Genomic DNA, 23,841 nt, shown 5'->3' with positions numbered 1-23,841 from the left:
CTTTTTCCAAAAGTAATGTGTCAAGGCATCCTTTCGAAAGACACGGAGTGAGTGAGTGACTGATTGGGCGAATGAGACTCATCTTAAAACGTGCTGTGAGTGCTCACGTTGAGTAGAAAGGTACTATACGTCCAGCCCATCTGAGTACTGTTGGTGTTAGGTTGATTTCTGAGCACTTAAAGATTGCTGACCTTCGATCACTGTTTGTCTCAGTGTCACCAGCTCTTCTACTGATAGAAAGCTTCTCTGTGATCACCTACAATCTGAATCAGGATTTGCCATTTTTGGAGCTGTGGAAGTGATCATTACATGGAAAAGCTCAAGCTGCAATCAGACTGTGGACTTAAGTAAATGATGCATATAAACAAAACATGGGGCTCAGCAAAGGCCATCCATGTATTGTTTCTAGAAAAGCCCATAAATAGCAAGTAGACTATATCAACAATAGTTTGCATGACATCCACACACTAGCAAAACTATCGCTTTCTGCTGTGGCACACCAGCCTGTTTTATTTGCAGTGACTATTCTTATTAGGCTGATAAAATACAGAGCAGCGGCATCTGTGACTTTCACCCGCCATCCTCCATGCCTGCGAGGCCTGACAGGCCTGGGGCACAAAGCCACAGGCAAGGAAGGCAGGTGCAGGAGCATGTGGGGATCGCCTCGGGGGTTCCTAGTTTTCTTCTGTCTGGAGCCCAGAATTTCCATGAAAGCTGGCATCATCAAGCTACGGTATACTGATTTGAATTTGATGACAGACACTGGAAAGCCATTCTTACAGTGAAAAGAAATTAAACATGTACTCGTTCAGACAATTGGGTTAGACTGAAATCTAAATCAGAGAACATGATGCTGAGAAACACTAGCAACATGGTTACCAGCCAATTAATGTAATATTACAGTAATGTCACTGTAATAGTTATTCACGCGCATGTACCACCAGCAACGCTTCACAAATGGCAAACAATGACTACTTTAGACGCTTCCCCAGGAGAGGCATTGAAAGGGTATCACATCTGTCTGAATACTAGCAGGTCAGGGATGAGTATGCAGGCTCATGAAGAAGGAGACTTCAGTAGTTTTCAGAGGGAGCACAACTTCAACTTTCAATCTAGTGTCAGAGGGCACCCAGTGCTACGAGGCAGAGGGTTTATAAGTCGTCTTTTGTGGATGATTTGCCACCCTGCTCTCACATAAGCCTGCCGGATCCTGGGAGAGGGAGCATCAAGGCAGACCAACAGCAGTGATTTCACACTGGAGGTTACAGGGCAATGTGAGCAGAGGCTGTGTTAGCATGCATCATGACCACCAAGAAGAACATGCGGACATCCGGTTAATCGGCTGGAGCGTAGCATGACGTTTTATAATCATCTTTGCAGAATCTTTTTTGCTCCTACATTTTGATCTAAAAAAAACAAAAAACACAAACTGTGAGGACTAACTTCCCAAATTAGGAACAAGAACGAGCATTTGAGCACATGCACGCAGGGCGAGAAGCCTTAACGAAAGGCATAAAGCCACACTGCTCTAAGGGTGCTCCACCTTTAATAATTTGGATCTCATTGTTCAGCGTTGTGCTTTGATAATGCCAAAAACGTGCCAAAGAAGAAAGCATGTCAAAAAATTAAATAAAAGGAGACAATTCTTTTATTAAGTGGTTGGGTGTGCCACAGGCTTTCAAAGTTCTGGTGATGGAAACCTCTTCATTTCCAAGTAGTAAGTGTACAAGCAGCCAAGACAGGATCTCCATGCTTCCTGCTTTATTCCACACAAAATGACGACTGAGGATCACCGCCAGGAAATGTTTCGAGGACACATGAGACGAACCATTAGGCAAGAGCATTTGGATTCTGGTCCATTCCTTTGGCCCCGTTCTCCCAGCCTGAGGTGCTTGAATCTCCAGCAGAGTGCTGTTGACATCGCTCATAGAAAGATCATGTGATCTGCTCTCCATTATGAGCGTCCCCTCAGCTTAATGTATAGTTAAAAAGAGAAAAGTGCGTCACCCTTTCAAAGCCCTGCAGTCAGTTCCAGTGCATTCAACAGAGCGACTTCACCATCTCCCGTAAAAACTGTTGTGTCAAATAAAGAAACCATGTGTTCCCTGCCATTTATAACCAGCCTTGTGTAAATTTAGAAAATTAAGGTAAAAGTACCACTTGTGATGATTCATCCCGATAAATCACGTCATGTCAATTTATTGGGAATGATGTGGAGTCGGAGGTGAATGAGTCAGGCTTTTCATGCATAAAATGACCCCGGCAAGATGTTATTCACTATCTGGAGTCCACTGTTCTTTTTATGGCGATATACTTATATGCAATTGAACAGCGATCAAAATCATAATTGCCTGTTCACCTTTGCCTCCGGGCAAAGTTTCCTGGGCTCCAACATTGTCTCCGACCTCACGTGGTCGCAAAAACAGCCTAACCGGACTCACTTAACCAGAAGCAGCTGGCCTCAGTGGCTACCTGGAAGTCTGCTTAGCTTTACCTATCACTCAGTGATTACATGGCTATTAGTGCACCTCCCACCACCAAACCACACAGAGGGCTTAATTCAAAAGCTGTCAGTGATTAATTACCAGTTGCCTCTACTGAGGTGAGGATATCTGAGGGGATTGGCATGACTGTAACTGTATCAGGCCAGAGGGATTACACACTTGGCGAGCCAGAAAGGGAGACTGGAAACCAGCGTGGCCACAAAGAGTTGAAAAGGAGCGATTGGGTGGAGAAAGTTGGGACTGGTTTGAAATGTGTGTATTTTCGCTCTTGGTAAAGAAATCAGATCAAGTCAGGAGATGACAAGGATGAAAGGAAAAAAGCTGCATGTGCTTATGATTGTATTTTGCAATCTAAAAGACAGAACATCCAGCTGATGTGGCCCCCTGCTGCCCTTCTGCACTTGACAAGCACTACTGGGTATTTTTTTGGGGGGGAGAACAAAGTCCCACACATTACAAGTAATATGTTCCTGTTTTCTCAAGAGTGCTTCAGCCAGTGTTTTGCTGCCAGGCTTTTTGAAGTGTTAACATCAAGAAATGCTGCAGAGTGGGGAAAGGGGGCTGTGCGGGGAATTAGGCGTATGGGTGAGTAAACAGGAGAAAGCACAAACCACCAGTGCTTGCTGACGGCACATTTTATTATGGTCCCATTAAACAACAGGCCCTGTTTGGAATGCAGATCCCAGGGAAGGAGAAGGTACACGCACATTTTAAAAAAACAAGAAGAAGGGAAACAGCCCGCGAATGCTGAAACAATTATTATAAAGGGACTCGCTTCAGTGTAGAGCACGGTGTGGGTGCGACTGGAGACATTCTCACATCATGATGGTTTCACAGGTTTGATTTACTCCTTAATTGTAACGGAGGGTGTAAAATACGTTTTCAGACAATGTGAAGCTCAGGATAACTGACTGTTGTTCAAAGTGAGTAATTTGGCTCTGCAGTTTCTTTGCTGGGCTCCCCACCACACACTAAACTCACACTAAAATTCAATCCATATGTTTTAATTCACGCTGTGTACCTTCTTGTCAAAACCTGGCACTCACACACACACTTACTCTGTCTGCTGGCTATTTTGTCAGACATACGTGGGCTATTTGGAGATCTGGTAAGCTTACGTTTTACCACTCTACACTCCAAATATATATTTTTTCGCTATTCTTCATCCCTGATCAACCTGAACCTTTTTCCCTGTAACATTTTTCCCCTCTTGTTTTTCTGTCTCTAATGTAATTTTCTGTCTCCTTAATGGCGTGAAAAGGCTCGCCCTGCTCCTCACTGGGTAAGTGAAAAAAACCATAGGAGAGCGTGGCAGTCTCCATTTCTGTGTCTTACTGAGCTATTAATCTATCCTGCAGTCCATGCTAGGTTAGCTTTCTGTGGGTTTAGTTAGTTTCTATCCGGATCATTTAACAGCATATGCTAAACCCACCTGTTTGTTCCTTTACACATGGATGCCGACCTCATCTGACGGCTTGATTGAGGTGTCTTAGCTTGCTGGCTTTGTCATATAAGACAAAATTGTGATTTTTCACAGGGAGCAAATGTGTCTGCACGCGATGTAGTGGGAGGTGGATGGATTATTAATATTAAATTTCATGCCATTCCATCCAAGAAGTGTTAACACGCTGGTTGAGGAAGGGGAAAAGTCTAGCAATCAGCAGGAGTCATCCTCTGTGGGCCGTAAATGTCAGAGTGAAACGTCCTTCTGGTTGAGATATTTCAGCCTGCACCAAAGAGATGGACCGACTGACAGGAACTGCCACCCCAGGAGACACATCTCTAGCTCAACTACAGACTGTGCCAGTTTGCAGGGAAAAGTTAGCCCGTGTCAGAATGGTGTTTTTCCCTCAGAAAGTAATAACTGAGTAATAACACAAAGCGATACCCCACCTCGCTGTTAAGATGACAAACAGCATCGGCAAACCCATCACTTTTTTTCCCGCCAGGAGTGACATCAGCATGAATAAAACACAGTAGAAGTTCACAGCCAACTTTCTCAGATAAAGACGGCGAAAAACTTCCCATGATTCAGGAACAACCTATAAAATATCCCCAAGCTATGGACCATTGCTCTGTCTGTGTAACCACTCCATCTTCTTTGACAGCAATAAAGTGAAGACTGTGAAAAGCACATTACGGTCCTCCCCTCAAAGAGAGAGAGGGAGAAAAAAAAGACCTCATCTGAGCCACAGGCTGTCTCCTACACAGAGGAGAGGCTAGATATTGAGTGAGCCCATTCAGAATTCATAGAGTATAAAGTTATTTGCCTGGAAAGAGCACGCTCCAAAGCACTAACAAAGTATTACTGAAAGTTGCGTGCGTAATACACTTACACTGCGTGAGCGTTTGGATTTTTAAACTACGCTGCAGATTCTTCAAAGTACACTGATGATATATGTGTTTTGTATGAAATCATAGTTCAAAAAAATAAATGGGGGTTGGGGAGGGGGGGATAAGAGACCACAACTAGCTGCCAGCTTCCAGGATCAAGCTCGGAGCCGTCTTGGTTTTTAGCGTCGTCTCGCTTCATTTGATGTGAAATGTTTGCATTGTTTTATTCTCTGCCCCTTTACAGAACTGTGGAGGGAGAAAATAAATAGCAAACATATGACAGGGATTGAGAACAGAGAGCCGCCTGATTGTGAGTGTCTCATTATGGTTAATACTCGCAGTACTTCTGGCTCATTAATTCAGGCATGCCCACTCTGCAGATGAGACATTTGCAGTTGATAGAGCACTTGTGAAAACTGAAGATTAAGGATCTTTCGTTTGGGATTATCACTCGCACTAGTCTCGTTTCTTCTTGTGCCCGTGTCTGATTATGGTATATAAACATATTTTTTATTGCGTTGCTGTTCATATTTGGCAGGGTGAAGGAAAAAGAAAAAAACAGGGGAGGTCAGGGGTTGAGGGTCAACAACAAAGCACTTTCTTTGGTTGGGATTCAACACCTTAATTTCAGACCTGCAGCGCAGATGTTTGCCAATACCCGAGAATTTTCCATGAAACCTTCCAAGCACCACTATGCACTGTGACTTTTTCCAGAAAGGTCACCTACAGTATGTTCACACTTACTGTGTAACATTCCCAGCTGGAGTTGACTGAGGCTGATCCCCTCTTCATCAAACTTTAAAAAGTTGTGAAAACATGTCAGCGTCCCGCAGCATGCCGTCTACCTAGTGGTTCAGCAGTGTGCCAGGAAGGAACGCAAAGGTTCACGTGTGGTTCACTGAGAGCATGGAAATGTTACTAGAGTGCTTTGCAGTAACATGCTATTAGACAGGCCATACAGCGTACTTCATTCTGACATCAAGGAGCAATTCATCCCATCTGTCGGATAACCATTAAGGAGCCGGGATGCTTGCTGGTGACCTTTTGAACGCATTACTCGAGGTGCTCATATTGATATTTGGCACATGTATGAAAAAGCATGTAAAGGTAATTTTAAAAAAGCCTTAAGAAATCCGCAGGATGTTACTTACTTGTAAAGAACATAACTCCACAATGTCAGCACTTTCAGGAGCCGAGAAAACACAGCCCTGTTTTCGGCTTTATGACGAAGCAGTTTTCAGATGATGGATGGACTTTAACTGGGTCGTTTAGCCTAAAATGCTAAAATGCATAACTTTTGGGCAAAGACTGAATCCTTCACTTTATCTGAGAATCAGTTGAAATAGACACATTTTATTTATCACTGACAGTATATAGCCCTTATCTGACACCCTGTTATCTCTGTATATGTCTGGACATGGAGATGTGACATTATTGTAGCTGTTGAAAAAACAGAACTGGTGCCTGAGTCATTAACTGAATGTGGGCTTAACAATCAGACTTTTAGCTTTAATTCAAGGGGATGAACAAAAACGTTGCATTAATTGTTACAAAATTGCAGCAATTTTTACGCACCGTCCCTCGTTTTCAGGGACTCGTGAGCTATTTTAAGGGCAGGTGTGAGAGATTTTTTGTAATTTTCAACCCCTCAAAGTCCCCGATGCACCATCTGGATTTCACCTTATCGGCTAATGTTGTATTTTTTATCTGTTTTCTGTCGGTGCTATTTTATAATTTCTATCTTTTCTTCTTCTTCTTCTTCTTCTTTTTTTTACTGCAGTGAAACTGGAGCTGTCAATCACACATTCAAGAGCAGGACTGGCTGTTTTTATTTTTTATTAATTTCTTCTTTTTTTTTTTTCCCTGAAGGCTAACCTACACTGATGCACAATAGTGGCTTGGCAAACATTTAGAAGTAAACCAAAAACCCACAAGTTCAAATCCAGAACATTCCCCCCCCCCCCCCCCCCCACTTACGATGCACTGGCAACCCAACCTCGGCTCAGTCCTAAAATGACCAGAATGCTGCGCTACACTGGAGGAATAAATGTTTCCATCTACTGGTTAGAAATGTGAATTTCAGCCTCTCCCACTTCTCCTCCATGTGAACAAGGGAGCAGGCAACATCACAAGTCGGACAATCTCTCAGCACCTCTATGTATAGACGGCTGTTAAATGCCTTTCTTTCTGTTAGGTGCATTGAGCGCTCAGCTGTCCGCATCCTTCACAGGAGACCTCCCCTGAACTATCAGCACTGTCACATTTCATCAGATTCAATGAAATCAACTACAAACATGCAAACAAACAAAAACCTGTCCCTGAAAAGCTTCCATTCATTCTCACACCAGCCTGTGCTCGGAGTCAAACCCGCTTTAAAAGCCAGTACCTCACACTCCCACATGCAACCCCGCGCCCGCACCGCACTGGAAAAGTAGTTTCCTTTACCTGGAGGGCAGTTGCATTCAGGTGATGTTTGTCTGGCTGTCCGAATCTTGACGAAATTCTCATAGGAGCGCTGAAAGGTGAAAGAAAAGCATCATTTTTCATTCATTCGCCCTTTGAGTGAACCACAGTCCATTTACGCGCAAGTGAAGGGCTCAACAACAAAGTGCCGGAGAGCCGAGCGCATAAGCCAATCTTACCTGAGAGAGCAGCTCGTCCACTCTTTCCTCTATCAGTGAATTGAAATCCTCCACGGAGTAGCCAGGGGCACGGGTGAAGGTGTGCTCGCCTTTGGCACTCTCCAAATCCACAACTCGGTTCTTGATGTCAGCTCCGCTAATGCTCAGGAAAATGCAGAAGGCGACGGACGCCACGGAGCAAAACGAGGAGAAGACGTTCAGCGCAGTCGTGCGGCAGTAGTGTCGCTTCTGCCGGGGTGACAGTTCTTTCTCCATTTTTTCCATGCACTTAGATGCTCCTCTCGCCACTGCGTTCTCCATTTAACTAACAACTCCACGCGCTGCTGAGAGCAAACCGCATCTGGCGCGGAGTCACCAATTTATGGCACTCTGCTCTGTGTGAGTGAGTGAGCGAGCGTGCGTGCGCCTGCAACGCTGCGTTCACGTACGGTGACTTTGTGGTGACAGCGACAGATGGATGAGTGGAGCGCCGCTCAAGCTCCAGCCGAGTGAAGTCAACCTGCGTGACGGCGTGCCGCTGCTGCTCCTGCAAACTTGTTGCACGGAGCTTTGCAAAGTGGTCTGCAGAGGAAACCGCTCTTATGCACTCAACAGTAGAGAGGGAGAGCGTGGAAGCGGGAGGCAGTGCGCACGCAGAGGACACAGCATTAAGACTGAAGCCTTTCCGTGGCGCAGGCATGCTCCCCCCCCCTCACGAAGGCAACAACACGCCTCCAACGTGTCCCACTGATTAACATAATTTATTGGCTCACTCCTTTTGGGCTATTTCAGCCCAGGGGGGTACAGTTGCCATTAGCTTGTTGATGAGAAGTGATGATCAGTAAGGACAAGGACACATTTAGCCACATTTTTTAAAATTCATTTGAAACTTTTTGCAAAAATAGCCCACATGATTACTTGAGTTAAACGGACCATGTGCAGGATTCAGCGGCCTCACCCTCCATCGTCAAGCTGGTGGCCACTACAAATTCTAAATGTCCACTCTGGTCCAACACTGCAAACTGTGGGTGGAAGAGCACGCACTCCCTATAGAAATATGAAGGGACCATTCTAAAATGAGAGAAAATGACACTTTGGGGTGATTATACAGTAGTAAAAACATAATTATGTATATTCCATTGCAACAGTGTCTCCCAAATCCTACACAATGGACCTTCAAATCAGCAGTGGGCATGGTTTTTTTTTCTTTTTCCAGAGGAAACTGCTATTGTGACTTAGATGAAGTAAGCAAAGTGCCATGCACTGCACAACCGAATCAATATGTGGTCACAGGTTACAGTAACAGTATGCATTCTTTTTTGATTTTGTGACATCCGCCTGCCTAGAGTGAGCAAATTATTGGTTTGGACCATTTGTGGGCTTCAACAGAACAAACATGAATGAGGTCTGCTCAGGACTGAACTATGTTTGGGATAAATGCTGCATTCGGCTCTAAGACAATGTTACATAAATAATCAATGTGAACGGGGGCGACAGAACAATAAAAATATACAGTAGCTCAATGCACTGATCTCTGCATTTAGCTATTGGATGCAAGCAACTGACCCACAAAACTGTATTTGTATCAAATATTCATACGGCTCATAAGAAAATATGAGCAGAATTAAAGGTTTTAAAAATGAAATATCTACATCGCAGATGGTTTCAGACTTCCTCACCACCCCTGTGCACTTGTTTTTTCAGTTTCATTGCTGTGCTAAAAAAAAATACATCAAAGTAACAGATGGATTTCACTAACTGCTTTACTGCTTCCTATTTTTCTTTTGATTTCATGGTAACATCATTGTCATAAATCTTTTTTTAAACCACAATAAACAAAAAAAAAAACGAAACCCCAGCCTATCCACAGACACACCCCTGCCAGACTGTGCTTGGTTAGGTCACAATTACAAAAATCATAGAAGCTAGCCTGTAAGTACGTCTAATAATGTGACAATGGGCCTCTTTGTTCAGGCATCATTAAGTAACTTGACAAACTTGCAGCAATATTAGGTAAACAATCAAACAAGTCATTCATTTTTAGAGTCAGTGCATAGCCACATGAATTCATTGTTTTGAGACCCCTAATGTCATCTATGTTCTTCCTTCAAAGAGCAAACTCTCCTCACATAAAGTTATGTGAAAAACAAACTTTAAAAAATGAACTCAAGTCTCACTTCTTCCAAAAATTGAAGAAGGTAAGTAGTAGAAAGGTGCTACGTTTGGCCATAGTGCACTGCATGTTCGACAAAACCCAAACACAGCATATCAGCACAATCACCTCAAACCAACTATCAAGCACGTTGGTGGAGGGGTGATGATTTGGGCTTGTTTTGCAGTCACAGTGACTCCCAAGCAGCGCAGGTCTACAACAGAACGACTAAAAAAGAAACAAATCAAGGTGTTACGATCGTCCAGTCAAAGTCTAGATTTCAACCTGACTGAAATACTGTGGTAGGAGATTAAGAGAGCTGTGAAAGGACAGGATGAATGCCCGCAGAGGTCAATGAAGTGAAGCTGATAAAGTCAAACAGAAATCTGTTACTTCAAGTTATTGCAGCGAAAGGTGGTTTTACAAGCTATTGAAACATTAAGTGTATTTCGTTTTTCATAGGACTTGATTTGGGTTAATAGCCCTCAGTTGGGGAATAAAAGGCAACAAAGTCCAATAACAGAATGACTATATAGTATCTCGTGACCCCACTGTCTACTCCACATCTGGACTGTTTGAGTCCTTCAATTTTGCTAAGGTGTTAATCAACATTTTGATAATTCTCACACTCTGCATCAACTCTAATCCACATCCAGTAACAATCTAATGCATCTACTGGGCTATGGTAACACCATCTGGCTTACTTGTGCTGTATTCATCAATGCAAGAGCTCCCCTTATTATGCATCACGTGCAGAAAGACTGACATGCAGAGTGCTGTTAGTTTGAATGAACAGCTGAACTGTCGGTCTTTTTCATTTAATGATGTTTCCTGATTTTGTTCATGAGAACATATACAGCTCAACATTAAATAAAAGGCACGCCACTCACAGTGGAGGATAAGTGCACCAATTTCCTCCCATGAACATCAAATCTATTTCTCCACATGCCTCACACGTTTCAAGATGCCGAAATTAATTCTGAGTAATACTGAATAGAGAATTATTTTTCTCATTTGCAGTCAGAAATCCTTAATGGCAGAAGACTTCAAATATCCATAAACCTCCCCATCCTCCTGACTCCTTATTCCGAGGCTCTTCTTTACAGCTCTCTTGCATTTTAATGCAGCTCCACTCCAAGTCAGTCAGAATGAAGGAAACGCGCAGAGTCCACAGGCACAGCTGCAGATGTCCGAGTTATCGGTGCAGATCTGACACGGTTTTCTGTATTTATGTTCCAACACTAATCAAGGATTTTCTGCAGTAGTTTGTTTTCTGAAGTGGCGCTTGACCCCGCACAATCAGCACTCGAATCTCTGGCTTGTAACCTGAAACTAAAACTACTGGAGATCTGTATCTTTTAGATCAAAAAGTTATTGTCAAAATCTGCCTCAAGAGAAAGAAAACACGTCATTTTTGGAGAGTGATTGTATTTTTATTTTTTTTAATTGCTCTCACTGTTTTTGTGGAGTCAGTAACCAATTAGAAAACTCTGAAATCATCAGGTGACAACAAAAGTGGAAAACTGGATTTGCTGTTTTGTTGCATGATGTAACGCTTCATCCGAGCACAAAATCCAGGAGTTTTTTCGTCCGTGGTAAATACTCACATGGTCTTACAGTCAAGCTTAGTATGTTCATTCAGGTGAAGCCTCCTCAACTGCTTAAGTCTCCCTACTCTGCTCTTAGCTTTGTAGTACAAAATCGCCACTTTAGAATCAGCAGATGAGGTCCCGTGTCCTCGTGCAATTCCCAATCTCATCCCGAGCGAAAGTCTAATCAGCCAGAGCTGGGAGAAATGACACCTGTGCGTTAGGGATAGAGCCCATTTTTATAGATGGGCAGTCTGTCAGCAGCTTGTATTTCATCCAATTTACTGACTAATGTGTATTGACTTAAAAGGCACTTTGCACAGGAATTCATTAAGTTAGCCAGCCTGTTAGGCTGATAGTGTCCAATTAAATAAATACAAGGCTCTTCTGATGCTGTGAGTTCATTAAATCGTCTTTTTTTTTTGTTCTGATGCTACTCCCAGGCTCAGTACTGGAGGTGTTTATAGTACAGATCTTTGCACCTTATATGAAACTGTTGGGTGGTCTTCTCTGGAGTTTTTGAACTATGAGACTCTTATTTGGAAAGAGTCATTTTACATAACTTCTATGCAAAGTGGTTGGTTATATCAAACACCAGCCCAGTGATTGATGATCATGCCAAGTTCCTCAAGTCTGACTGAATGTAAAACACTGCTTTCAGTTTCTATGCTCAATTATCATACACAAGTTAGCTTCTGTCTGAACTTGTTTTACATGAGTCCTTTCTCTAATCTTCATCTTGTATCTTTTATTGTGTTTTTTTTTTTTTACTGTGTATCTTTAGACCATGCCAAACATCAAATTAAACATCAGCGTAAATGAAGTTTCACTGTGTACCCACATGTTCACCTGCTCCTTCACCAATATCTAATCAGCCAGTCACATGGCAGCAACTCAGTACAAGTAGACACATAGACAGGGTTAAGATGACCCGCTGAAGTTCAGCTGAATTTTAGTGACTTTGAATGTGCCATTGTTGGTGGTGAGTGTTTCAGAATGTGCTTTGAGCTGACAAGAAGACAACAGAAACTCAAATAAGCAATCGTTACAACCAAGGTACGCGGAAGAGCATCTCTGAGTGCACAATGTGTCAAAACATGAAGCAGATGGGTGCTGCTGTCAGCAAGCCAGATGGGACTCAAAACCATAATATTTGAGAAGAAACAGAGGCTACAATTTGCACAAGTTTACCAAAATTGGACAACAGAAGACTGGAAAAATAGTGCTGGTCTCATGGATATATATATATATTCATTCTTTTTGTTTATGCGCTCATCGTATCTAGCACCAAACTGAAACAAGTAGATTTACTTGGTCCTGTGACTCTGGAGAAAGAAGAGCAGGTCATTTATGTAATTGTAAGGTTGATGTTTTGATCTCTGGCTACTGTTGTCTGTATGTCAAAGTATCCTTGGGCAAGATATTGAACCCTGGGTTGCTCTCAGATGCATCCACTAGTGTCCGAATGTTAGATAGAAAGCACTAGAAAAAGGTACATGAATGAGTCATGTTCTAAAAAGCGCTATGAGTAAAAGAGCAGAAAAGGTGTCATATAAGCACTAATCCATTTACCATTTAGAGTTTTTATTACGGATGAACTAATTTATTTGATTCTTGGTGTCAAGAAAGACTAAGAAGTGAAGTAAATTGTGAGTCATGGGTCTTTTTTTTAATGTGCGGGCGCCATCTAGTGAGGGATCATAGCATTACACCAGATCTGACGAATTCAAGACCTAATTGTTAAGACTTGTGCTCAGGACCATACACTCTGTGGATAGGTCACACGGGGAGGTCACGGTTTGTTTCAGACCACTCCAACTTATATGTAGTTGTTGGTGCACGTGTACATGCTTTTATGCTTTTTAGGGCAGGGTGTGGGAGGGAGTGGGGAGAAAGAAATGCCCTCAAAGCAGTTACAAAGTGACAGATGGGAGTCCGCGTGACGTTGCAAAAAGAAATCCACGGGTGACATGCACACAGCGCTTCGAGCAAAGGTTTCGAGTCTCGCTGCACGCGCGCATCTTCACAGCCTGCGTCCTCGCCATGACAACCGGCCCGCATCACACACGAATCCACCGATGTTTATTTTTAGCCGCGAGCCACTCTCGTTCAGCACACGTCCCATGTTCACGCCGTCAATTATTCATATGTTTTAGGCCTGCAGCGACCACAGAGCGGGACTGCCACAAGTCGGAGCTGCGGGATGCCGAGAACCAGCCAGGGTGCAGAAATGCACCTGAAAACTGCCAGACAGCAGACCAACGAGCAGCCAGCTGCGCAGATAAAGTGAGCTCAGTTGTGTGTGTATGCGTGTGTGTGTGTGTGTGTGCGCGCGCGTGTGTGCGTGAGAGAGAGAGAGAGAGAGAGATATTTTCTTTCGTTGGAAACTCAGCAGTTTTATGCGAAAGCGGAAAGAGCTAGCTTGTTTCTGCGTGTGTTTTTTCAAATTTCACTGAATTTTAATGGAATGTGCTGGCGTGCAGATACACGGACACGAAGCATTTGTAGTTAGTTGTGTGTCACCAAAAGAGGATACACTCTTTTCAGTTAAAAATGCTATGAGGGATTTGGACTGGCGGTGCTAACTCCACCGCTGAAACCCTAAAAAAAAAAAAAAAAACCCCAAAAAACCCGTTATTTTGCTTTTTTGAAATTAAAGTTGAGTTAAACTACATTTAAATACAAATCTTTAATTATCTGAACCTTGATATCATTGCTGTGCCATACCGCAGATTTTTGTATCAATTCAATACAAAAGTACATACAGGGCAAGTATTACCTATACCATTACCGATATTTTTTAAAAAGGCACATTATGTTGGATTATGTGATTTATAACATTAAAAGTCATAAATTTGCAAAATCTGAACACATTTTAATGACTACTAAATCACTGATTTTTACTTAAAAGATCATTGTTATTCTTATCATTTCAGTGTTTCATCTATTTAGAAACCGCTTTTGTTTTTTGTTTGTTTTTAAAGACTTGAGGTGTAAATGGGTTTGTCTCTAAATCACTTTTGATTAATTTCTGTTGTTTAAATGTGCTATAGGCTATAAGTAAAATAGATGTAGCAGCCAATACAAAAAGGCTCAGACATTTTTCTTAGTGTATGTTTAAGGTCTATTTTTGCTGCATACTGAACTTAGAGGATAGAAAAGTACTGATCTGTCACATTAGTATTGATCCAATACCAATATCAACACTGGTATCAATACTATCGATATTAAGATTGATCTACCCACCTCTACTTGATGCAGGCTGTGAAAAAAAAACAACAAACTCAAAACATTTTGCAGCCCCTCTCCCTTTAAGCCATTTTCTGATTGGCAGCCTCCGTAACCAGAAGGTCTGAACAGCAGGTGGGTGGAGGTGCTGTGCTCACAGCCTGAGTTATGTGCCTGTGATGGCTATATTAGGATTATTTTTGTCACTGACACTACAGAGCCAAGAATAAAGAAAAAAGGGCATGAAAGTGGGCGTTTAGAGCAGCAAGCATCCTAAACTGATGCCTCACAAGGATTATTTTGTGTTACCATTATTTGAAACTAATGCATGAAAGGCAAAAATAGATCCCCTTTAAAGTGATGATGCACTCCATAAACTTTCCAGGAAGCACTCTCTGAAACCCCAAACAAAGACCTCCATGACCACAGAGTACCAGGAGAGGTTCCTTCCTCCCGCCTGTTATGTAGCAATCGTGACAACAGCTACAAAGAAGATCCCTTACCATCCGCTGAAGGGGACAAGTCATGAGGTTACCTCTTTGAGGTATTTTCTTTTCCCTTTATAATGTCATTAGATTTTAGTTAGCTGAGGAAAGAGATATTTCAATTTTGGACAGTGGGATAAACCTGGCTGGCGCTCTGCCCACGTGCATACAGCAACTGATGGATGGTTTCTCAGCTAAATAAGACTGAACTGGCCATGACAACATTTCAGTGCACAAAAAAACAAAGACTACTGTGTAATCTTTGCTCTGAAATCAGCTGATTAATGGTAATAGGAAAACAAGTTGTTGGTGTGGCATCTTTCTCGTTTTCTATCATTCATGAAGTAAAAATGTGTTGGTCTGCTCATCGTATGTCGTGTGTTTCAGATCATTTTACATTCAGCAAAAATGGATAAAAAAGCCACCAAAGGTCCCACAGCCACCAGAGCCAGACTACAGACGATGCAAAGGCCCACTCAGTCCTGCAAACCAGACACCATCCAGGACTGACTACCAGAGTGCCTATCAAAGTAAGCAACTTCAAGAATATTACTGTGAGATATCAAGGAATATGGCAAAATTTGCATCCTGAGTTAAATCCGCTTTGTTTTTTCCACTCAGATGATTTTAAACATTGGGAGGGCAGCAAGCACCAGCCAATCATCCTGAAAGGCGGTTTGACAGTCAAGCATGGATTAGGCAACATGCTTGCACTGGCGAAGGAACCAGAACACATTGCAAACACCACCACCTATAAATCGGATTACATCCCCCACCCAACAAACCCCAGACCATTCAAACTGAAGCACTCTAACCAAAGCAGCAAGGACTTCCCGCTGGAGCCGAGACTGGCCTTCAAGCCAAAGCAGGCTTGGTCTACACACCAAGACCTTGACAAAGGCAGTGATTGTTTTGAGAGGTTCAACAGTTGTTCCCTTGAAACCAAGTTTCAGGGCCACACCAAAGATTTCTCTTCACCAGGAGACCACAGCATTCACTGCCAGGTGAAAAACCTGCCAGCCCTTGAGATAAATGACGTCCACCGCCATGCAGCGAGTACCGTGACGGACGACTACAGAGTCTGGCATTCGCCGCAAAGCTTCACCACTGTGAGAACCACCATGTCAGTGGGCAAACCTAAATCTCCTGACGACAGCAAAGCCAGCCCAAAGACTTTGAGACAACACCCCAAAATACACAAGGCCTCAGCCTGTAATTCCTCCAGAGGTGCCACACAGAAACCACAGAGTCCTACAGACACTGAAGTGCTTTCTAGCTTCGAATGCTCCACAGAGAACGGAGAATCCAAGATGTACTGGTACAGAAATTTGGGCCGAGGAGGGACTTCGCCTGATGGCGACAGCTGTATAGACCATAGCAACCAAATAATCAGCTGCATGGTTTCTGACAGAAACTAAGGTGGCTGATAAGGTGTGGTCTCGCCACATTATTACCTCAGGTAGTTTCTACTTCTACAGCAATAAAAAAAGAAAAAAAAAAAGCCATGAATGGGGAGATTGTGTAACATCAGCTATTTTTATACTTGTAAGCGTCTCAATTTCACTCTTATGTAATCTTAAAAGTGAGAGGCACTTAATGGGAAACAGGTTTAGACAGACAGATGTGGACTTCCAACAGATAATAAGTGTACACTTTTTTAAAATCAGTCACTGTTTCAGTAAGAAGTAATCCAATCTGCTGAAATGACCTCCATGTGTTTCATACAAACCTCAGGAGCACTTTCCAAAACTATATTGTGAATACACCACAAAATGCTGTAATCATGAAATGACATTTTATTAAAAAATAACACAAGGCAATGTCTTAACTGAGAGAACTTCCAACTCAATTATATTTACATCTATACAGAATCTTTTTCTCTTTTTAAAGTCCATCAATTAAAAGTATGGTGCCAAAATGTCTGTATTCCACATGACATTACCTGCTCCAGTGCCAGAAAAAAACTAAACTAAAACAAACAACAACAAAGCTAAAGGCTATTCCTTTAATCTTCTTTATGAGGGTCTGTTCACTTTCTTCCAGGTACACACCAACATCAGCGGTCCTCTTTAAATGACATCATGTTAAGTTTACAGAGTAGAGCCTCGCTCGGCTGTTAAAAACTCATTTCAGTAGCTGTCAGTCGTCATCGAAGTGGATGTGCTTATTAGCCTCCTTGGCGCGGGCGATGATGATCTTTTCGGCTTTGGATATGAGCTGAAAATGTGACAGGAAATTAAAAATGAGATGAGATAGCAGATAGACAACAGGGAGGCGTATGTATGAATGGGTGCGCTAACGTGATAAAATTACTCCAGGTATTAGTGACTTTTTTTTTTGTCCTGTGAGTATAAAACATGAAGGTGCAGCATTTAGCTGCAACACTGACAAAGAAAGTCAGCTTTGTGTGTGTGTTTAAAGTTGTTTATACACATAATGTAATAAATAATCACAGATGCACTGATGCACACTGCAGCATGTATGCAGATTTGAGTATTTCACATTGTAAGGTAGAGCTCACCTTTTCTGTACCCCGCTTCTTTTCCCTTGGACGATTCAGTTTGACCTGGCGGTCCACGAGGATCTTCTGCCAGTACCTTTGTTCATGGTCACCTTTAAAAATAAAGAAAGAAACAGAGAAATTCATTAAAGGACGCCTTTCACAGTTTTATCAAATCTTTGGTTAAAAAACACAGAAGCCTGATGGCCCGACAGAGCATTTTCTCCATCATCAGTTATGAAATCCATACAAAATACAATTTTTAAAAGGTTTCAGAGAAAATAAGGAAATAAAATTCACACCTGTGAGGATCTCCAGCTTCCAGCTATGCTCTTTCTGCAGCTCTGCTCTGACGTCGCTAACTGCTCTCGCTTCCTCTGGGCTGTGAAAGCGGATGTGTCCCTCAGCGTCTCCTTCCAAGATGTCAACATAGGCCACTGGAGAAATTTTACACAGCGCGTCCTACACACACAGTGTCATTCTTTAGCGGGGTTACGGGAATCATCGTGTAATGTGGATACACAACTGAACTGTGGGGCTGCACCACACCATGTGTTAAAACAAAGGAGGATTACTTTGAACTCTGAATCATGCAAAGCTACAAAAGAAAGTACCTTGATTATTTTCCTCCCTGGTAGCGGCTTGTTGTCTGTAATCTTCACGATGACCCCACTGACAAACTGAGGTCCTTGCTTAGCTGCCTTTTCACTTTTGTTATTCTCATCAACTAGACAAAAGGCAAAAACACAAATCAGTTGAATTTCAGAGGTTTTAGTGCTGAATTCCAACATACTGAAAGCTGTAAATGTATATAGTTCTAAGATAAATTAGATATACATTTCAATAAGCTTCACCCAGATTCTGGCAGCTTGTTAATATACACAAACTGGCCACTATATTAGGTACATGTTTCTAGTACTGGTTTGGACCCAATTCTGCCCTCAAAACATCTACTTAAAGTCTCCACGTGTGGTGCATTCAGAGGTGCTCTTCTGCACACCTCAGCTATGATGAGTTACTGTCACCTTCCTACTAGAGATTGTGAGTGTGACTAATCTCTATTATGACTAGTCTTTTAATCTAATGTTTAACATTTATTTGATGTCCAGTCCCGGGAAGCTGTTGTGTCCAAAATGTTATGCACTCATCTGCCACCAGGTGGAGCTGCAGCCCCCAACAATGTTGTGCAAAAATGCAGAATGATATTATCAAGCTAAAGAAATTAGCTTGAGAGATGTTCAGAGGTGAACCACTACTCCTCCACATCCAAAGGAGCCAGTTGAGGTGGGCGCCTCCTGGGTGAGGTATTCTGGGCCTGTCCTACCTGGAGGAGGCCCACAACACACTGGAGAGATTACATCTCTTGTCCCAGTGTTCCCCCAGATCAGCTGAAGGAGGTGGCTGGGCACAGGGAGGTTTGGACTTCTCTGCTTAATAGAGATGTTGTCATCAAATCATTTTGTTATTGCTTTATATTTGAACTTTTATTGAAATGATTGTTATGAATTGCAGAACAATTTGTTATCTTTCAGCTGTTAATTTGGCATATTTTAATAATACTTGAATATATTTTGTAAGTAACACATTTTCATACATTTAAAATCAGGTTTTTTTTCTTTTTCATTGTCCTGTTAGAATAGAACACAGTATCCATAATAGAATTCATTGTTGTGATTAAAGGCTTCAAATGCCTTTGTTTGGACACTTTTTTGCTATTATCCATTAGAAGGTAAGGTCCTAAAATTTCACTTGATATCTGAGTGTTTCTTTGTTTTAAACTAGACTGTTAGTCTCATTTCTTTTTTCCTCGTTTAGTCGACTAAGAAATTAGTCACCAGGAACGTCCCTACTTCCAGCAAACTTGAAGTCTGGCCTCTCTCTCCTGAGTATCCCCGCCGTTCACTGGATTTTTTTTCCTTTCCTTTTCCTTTCTTTACACCATCCTGTGTAAACCCTCGAAATAGCTGTGTGGGAAACTCCCAGCAGATGAACCGTTTCTTGAAAACTAAGACCCGCCCTATGACACCAACAACCACGCCACATTCAAACTCACTCAAATCACCTTTCTTCCTCATTATCGTGATGCTCAGTTTGAACTTCAGCACGGTCATGTTTGCATGAATGCATGCACTGAGTTACTGCCATGTGATTGGCTGATTGGATAATTGTGTTAATGAGCAGCTGAACAGTGCAATCTGTCCTTGTCAGAGTAAAGCTGTGTGATTTCTGGTGCGATGTTGACGAATGTCGAGTGAAAATTTTCTTTAAATTATTTTAAAACACTTTCCCAAAAATCCAGGCCAAAGTCTTTGTCAGTTCAGCATCGTTGTTTCCTGTTTTATCATACACTTCTGTTTTCAACACATGGAAATTTCAGCACTTGCCCACTTACTGCAAATGCCACCCCAGCTAATGCCAAGTTTAATGAGACACGCAACATTGGAAAGTTTATGGGATTCTCATTATCATTGTGGTGCTTTCTCAACTTACCTGTGGATACAGAAAAAGAGATATGTGGGAATTATAAAGGAGGATGGGGGAAACATTTTAAAGTTAGAGGCCTATGAGTGAGGTTTGGAAGAGAACTCACCATTTGCATCCCGAGGGTCACCATCTGTCTCCATCATCTTGTGCTCCTTGTCATTTATTTTAGTCATGCACTTCTTCAGGGCTGACATACTGCTTTTCTGCAAGGTCAGGTACTCCTGCTTTAATCCAAGCCAGTCTTTCCTTGATGTGGAAAAAGAAGGAATAACACGGCCGACAGAGTGGGTTCAGTTTGCTAGTTATAAAACCTTTTACAATTGTATTAACTCGTTAGAACAAGGGATGCAGGTTCGTACTTTGAAAGCACCCGGAGTGGAATCACTTCTTCCCCAATTTTCAGTTTCTCTTTGTGCTTCTTTTTTCTCTTCCTTTTTGCTTTAACTGTTGAGTCGTCTCTGTTTTCTTTGCCCTTCTCAACAGCCTGCTGTGCGTCCCTGTGAGTGGGCGACTCTATGAGGGGAAGGACAGCGTTAACACAACAACCAACTTTGTGGTTTGGGTGTAAAAAGACTTAAATTTGACCTTAAAATGAGGAACAATGAGGAGGTAAAATGACAAACAGCTGTCCCATTTAGATCTTTTTGTAGTTTTCTTTTTTTTGACACTGGTGGCTTAGAGACGACTTACTACTCCGTGCTCCGTCTTTCTCCCTCTCCCCACCTTCACTTTCGCTGGTTTTTCTTATCTTCGATGGTACATCGCTCTCCGATCCCTCCGCCGTATGTGACCGCCGTCTTTTCTTCTCTGACAGTTTGCTTGGTGTCTTGTGAGCGCCGGTGGCCTCTGGGTCAAAATCTTTCTTTTGCTCAGCCGCCTCCGCTTCCATCGCCTGCTCTTTGACTTCCTCTGCGGGCGCCTGTGCCGTGGCACCTTCTTTCCTTTTCTTCTTCTTTCGCTTCTTCTTCTCTTCTTCTTCACCTGCAGCACATGGATGTAAAGAAGCCAGGATAAATACACTTTGCAGCGCTATCCTTTACTTCAATATTGCAACGGCGCCAAATAAAATCACCTATCCGAGATGCTGGATTGTCAGCTGAGAGAGAAATTGGCTTCCTGTGCAACGTCTTGGGGAAAATCCCTGGTTTCCTGGGAGCATCTTCAGGAGGATTGTTCAGCATCTGTTTGAAAGATCAAATTCTTCCATGATCTTTTCTACCAGCCAAAAACAAACACCACGTTAACGTCAACGACATCATAGCTGTGGAAATATTCCCACTGAGTTCTCACCTCTATAGCTTTCTGTGCTTGCTCCTCTTTCTCAAACTCGACAAAGGCAAAACCCTTGGAGTCCCTGGAGGACTTGTATCTGGGGATGCTGACATAAACCACATTTCCACATTTTGTGAACACTCTTTCTATCCAGCTGTGTGTCACATCCTTTGGCAAAAGTTCCTTAGAAAAAGAGAAGAAGAAAGAATCATTAGTTTGGGATCCAAGAAGATTTTAGAGCAGGCGAACAACAGGGAGAAGATGATGCTGTTCTAATACTTGGTCCTGACTGAAACAAAGAGTGGATGCACCAAGCACCTTATCCTCTCTTTTTAAAGACTTTCTTTTGCTTGGCTGAAACTTGTATATACAATCCCGATTCCAAAAATGTTGGGACAGTGTGTGAGAGGAAAAGGATGAAAACCATTATTTGAATGCCTGTGATCTTCAGCCCTCTACCAAAAGTACTGCAGCTGGTCTCCTCAGTATCCAGATGTTCACAGACCGTTAAAAGAAGAGGGGATGCTACCCTCTGGGAAACATGACCCTGTCCTGACTTTTATGAGACCTTTTGCTGTCAATCTGGTTTTATTTACATTTTAAACAACGTCCCAACTCTTTTGGAATCAGGGTTAAAGAAAATGTGAATGACAGGCAGGTGGGGCGTAGTCACAGCCGTGTGCCTAAGGCGACCACATTATCACATTCATTATAGACGTTACATCACATTATTATCATAGAGAAATGTTGCGTTCAGGTGTAATGTATAGAATCGTTTCTGCTCTCTTTAATTGGTGATAATTAAAACAATGGAAAGTATTAAAATTCACGTGAAAAGCAAACATATCAAACAGACACCAGAGGACTTTTTCTTTTTTTTACCACGTAAACCGTGCGACTGTCCACATCATTCGGTAGTTCCCCAATTGGAAGCTGACGCCTTACTTTAGTTCCCTCGAGGTTGAGCTGAAACACACACACACACACACACACACACACACACACACACACACACACACACACACACACACACACACACTTAAATGATTCTATATTATGCAAATACTGTAAGTTATAAAGCATTAACAAAATGAAAATTTACTTTACAGTACCTCAACTACAGATGAATTCTTTAGCGCCCTGGCAATGAGCTTTGTGTCAGTTGTCAGCTGCTTCATTCGATTGAAGCTTGCCAACACAGATATATCAACATCTATAAGAAATAATGTGTGGTAACAAGTTTAAGGCTGTTCCCAAGTCAAAAAGAGTCAGTGAAACGTATAAAGTATTGATAGCTTCTTACATCCACGGTCAGATTCCTCCATGAGCTTTTTCAGAAAGCGGTCCTTGCTCAGGTTGACGTCGCCAAACCAGAATTCCACTTGTTTCTTCACCTCACTGAGCAGCTGTTTGACTCGGGACCTCTTCTTCTTTTCCATCTCCTTCTTGTCGCTGGGCTCTGCTGCCGCAGCATTGGTAGCTCCCCTCTCTGAGTTAATCATCTCGGGGGCAGGACTGCAACAAAGACGCTTGTGTTGTTATGAGATTAGAGCCTGTACTAAAAAGGCAAGTTCAACATATATCAAACAACAGCCATGCTAAGAGATACCAAGATGAAGGCTATGAGTTGGAAAAGTCCATTCAGGTTTTTCTGATCTACCTTGTGCCTGTTCAGGGCCAATGCTGCTGTGAAAGGTTTAATCCAAAATTTAGACAGGTCTGGCGTCTCACAAGAACAACAGCAGCAAGTTACAAAACGCCATACCATTAAATTTAACTATAGAGATACATAATCAACCATATGATCTTAATAGGTGTGATGTGCGAGTACCAACTAGTTTAAACGAGAGTTTCAATAATCAAAACCACCCTTTTGCCCCCAAACTGACATAAATTATGCTGCTAACTCCAAATCCTGCTTCGTAGTAATATTTATATTAAATTCGTGGGGTTTGTTTGCACGTTTTGCCCACTCTGACCCATTTTCAGATTGCACACTCCATATCGAACACGCCCCTTTTATAATGCCATCATTTTATTGATAAAATTATTGGTAAGAAACGTACATATAAACTGTTAGTTTTGAATTTAGCTCTTTACTAAGTGCACAGGGAATGCCTTGCTGCCAGACTGGTGGTTAGCTAACACTGCCGTCCAAGTTAGTAATTGGAAATTCGCGGGTGGTGACTTTAAAAAAACCCTTCCGTCATGCCAAAATTTTTTAAAGTCCGCCAGATTTTTTCTCAACGTTCAGGAGACCGAAAGATTCACATAACTCACCGTGCTCCAGATGCGAAAACAGTCCAGACTAACACCGAGTTCAGAAAAATAACAAACCAGCAGCTAGCGTGATATCTTCACGCAAACGGCGCTGCTTCGCAAAGTAACGTCGCACGGTAAATTCGTCATAAGAGCGAGCCGCAACTTACACAACTTCCGGTGAATAATTCCACCGTAAAAAAACAACAAACACGAAGGTTGTAACATCCACATTTTATTCTGCAAACTAGTGAATCTAAATGTAAGATAATAAAAAACACAGCACAGTCTACCTAATCACTCATTGTATTTGATAGTAAAATAATAGCATAATAACGATAATAATAATCACTTTATACACATGTTAAAATGTCAATAAATAATTTGTAAAAAGGCTTTTAGAAATAGAATAA

The 23,841-nt window shown here is 42.2% G+C and overlaps 3 protein-coding genes across 16 annotated transcripts in view; 1 reads left to right on the top strand and 2 right to left on the bottom strand.

Moving 5' to 3' along the window:
* The window catches only part of col25a1 (collagen type XXV alpha 1 chain), a 151,830-nt gene extending 143,705 nt beyond the window's left edge, over positions 1-8,125 (bottom strand). For all 12 annotated transcript variants that reach the window (XM_026161762.1, XM_026161761.1, XM_026161767.1 and 9 more), the window contains exons 1-2: positions 7,481-8,125; positions 7,284-7,353 (exon numbers count right to left, since the gene is read on the bottom strand). In XM_026161762.1, the coding sequence (XP_026017547.1) occupies positions 7,284-7,353; positions 7,481-7,780 (370 nt within the window). In that variant the 5' untranslated portion in view covers positions 7,781-8,125. The remainder of the gene's footprint in view (positions 1-7,283; positions 7,354-7,480) is intronic.
* Positions 8,126-13,170: 5,045 nt separating this feature from the next.
* On the top strand, positions 13,171-16,627 carry LOC113018615 (uncharacterized). Of its 2 annotated transcripts, XM_026161794.1 has the most exons (4): positions 13,171-13,486; positions 14,814-14,972; positions 15,301-15,443; positions 15,535-16,627. In XM_026161794.1, exons 1-4 carry the CDS (start codon positions 13,404-13,406, stop codon positions 16,329-16,331), a joined length of 1,182 nt encoding a protein of 393 aa, XP_026017579.1. In that variant the 5' UTR covers positions 13,171-13,403; the 3' UTR covers positions 16,332-16,627. The 2 variants fall into 2 exon arrangements, with proteins under 2 accessions (XP_026017579.1, XP_026017580.1); XM_026161795.1 differs by lacking the exon at positions 14,814-14,972.
* Positions 16,628-16,691: 64 nt separating this feature from the next.
* On the bottom strand, positions 16,692-23,584 carry larp7 (La ribonucleoprotein 7, transcriptional regulator). Of its 2 annotated transcripts, none has more exons than XM_026161777.1 (13): positions 23,450-23,584; positions 22,473-22,684; positions 22,282-22,382; positions 22,052-22,135; positions 21,188-21,352; positions 20,970-21,078; positions 20,621-20,878; positions 20,257-20,410; positions 20,004-20,143; positions 18,028-18,140; positions 17,716-17,875; positions 17,435-17,526; positions 16,692-17,130 (listed from the first exon to the last, which is right to left on the bottom strand). In XM_026161777.1, the coding sequence occupies exons 2-13, from the start codon at positions 22,669-22,671 to the stop codon at positions 17,053-17,055; spliced, it is 1,653 nt and encodes a 550-aa protein (XP_026017562.1). In that variant the 5' UTR covers positions 22,672-22,684; positions 23,450-23,584; the 3' UTR covers positions 16,692-17,052. The 2 variants fall into 2 exon arrangements, with proteins under 2 accessions (XP_026017562.1, XP_026017561.1); XM_026161776.1 differs by having other exon boundaries at positions 20,588-20,878; positions 23,450-23,583.
* Positions 23,585-23,841: the final 257 nt, after the last annotated feature.

Source organism: Astatotilapia calliptera, chromosome 3 (assembly GCF_900246225.1).
Source record: "Astatotilapia calliptera chromosome 3, fAstCal1.2, whole genome shotgun sequence".
Classification (NCBI taxonomy): Eukaryota; Metazoa; Chordata; class Actinopteri; order Cichliformes; family Cichlidae; genus Astatotilapia; species Astatotilapia calliptera.
This window is presented reverse-complemented; position numbering and strand designations above follow the sequence as displayed.

Excerpts from the sequence above, each read along its gene's own strand:
- larp7 (XM_026161776.1), bottom strand. The coding sequence starts at position 22,671 with ATGATTAACTCAGAGAGGGGAGCTACCAATGCTGCGGCAGCAGAGCCC. Across the intron at positions 20,411-20,587 it reads GAAAGACGGAGCACGGAGTA|AGTCGCCCACTCACAGGGAC; the intron begins GTAAGTCGTCTC and ends TTCCCCTCATAG. Across the intron at positions 17,131-17,434 it reads AGAAGCGGGGTACAGAAAAG|CTCATATCCAAAGCCGAAAA; the intron begins GTGAGCTCTACC and ends TCACATTTTCAG.
- LOC113018615 (XM_026161794.1), top strand. The coding sequence starts at position 13,404 with ATGCCGAGAACCAGCCAGGGTGCAGAAATGCACCTGAAAACTGCCAGA. Across the intron at positions 13,487-14,813 it reads CAGCCAGCTGCGCAGATAAA|GAAGCACTCTCTGAAACCCC; the intron begins GTGAGCTCAGTT and ends TAAACTTTCCAG. Across the intron at positions 14,973-15,300 it reads CATGAGGTTACCTCTTTGAG|ATCATTTTACATTCAGCAAA; the intron begins GTATTTTCTTTT and ends CGTGTGTTTCAG.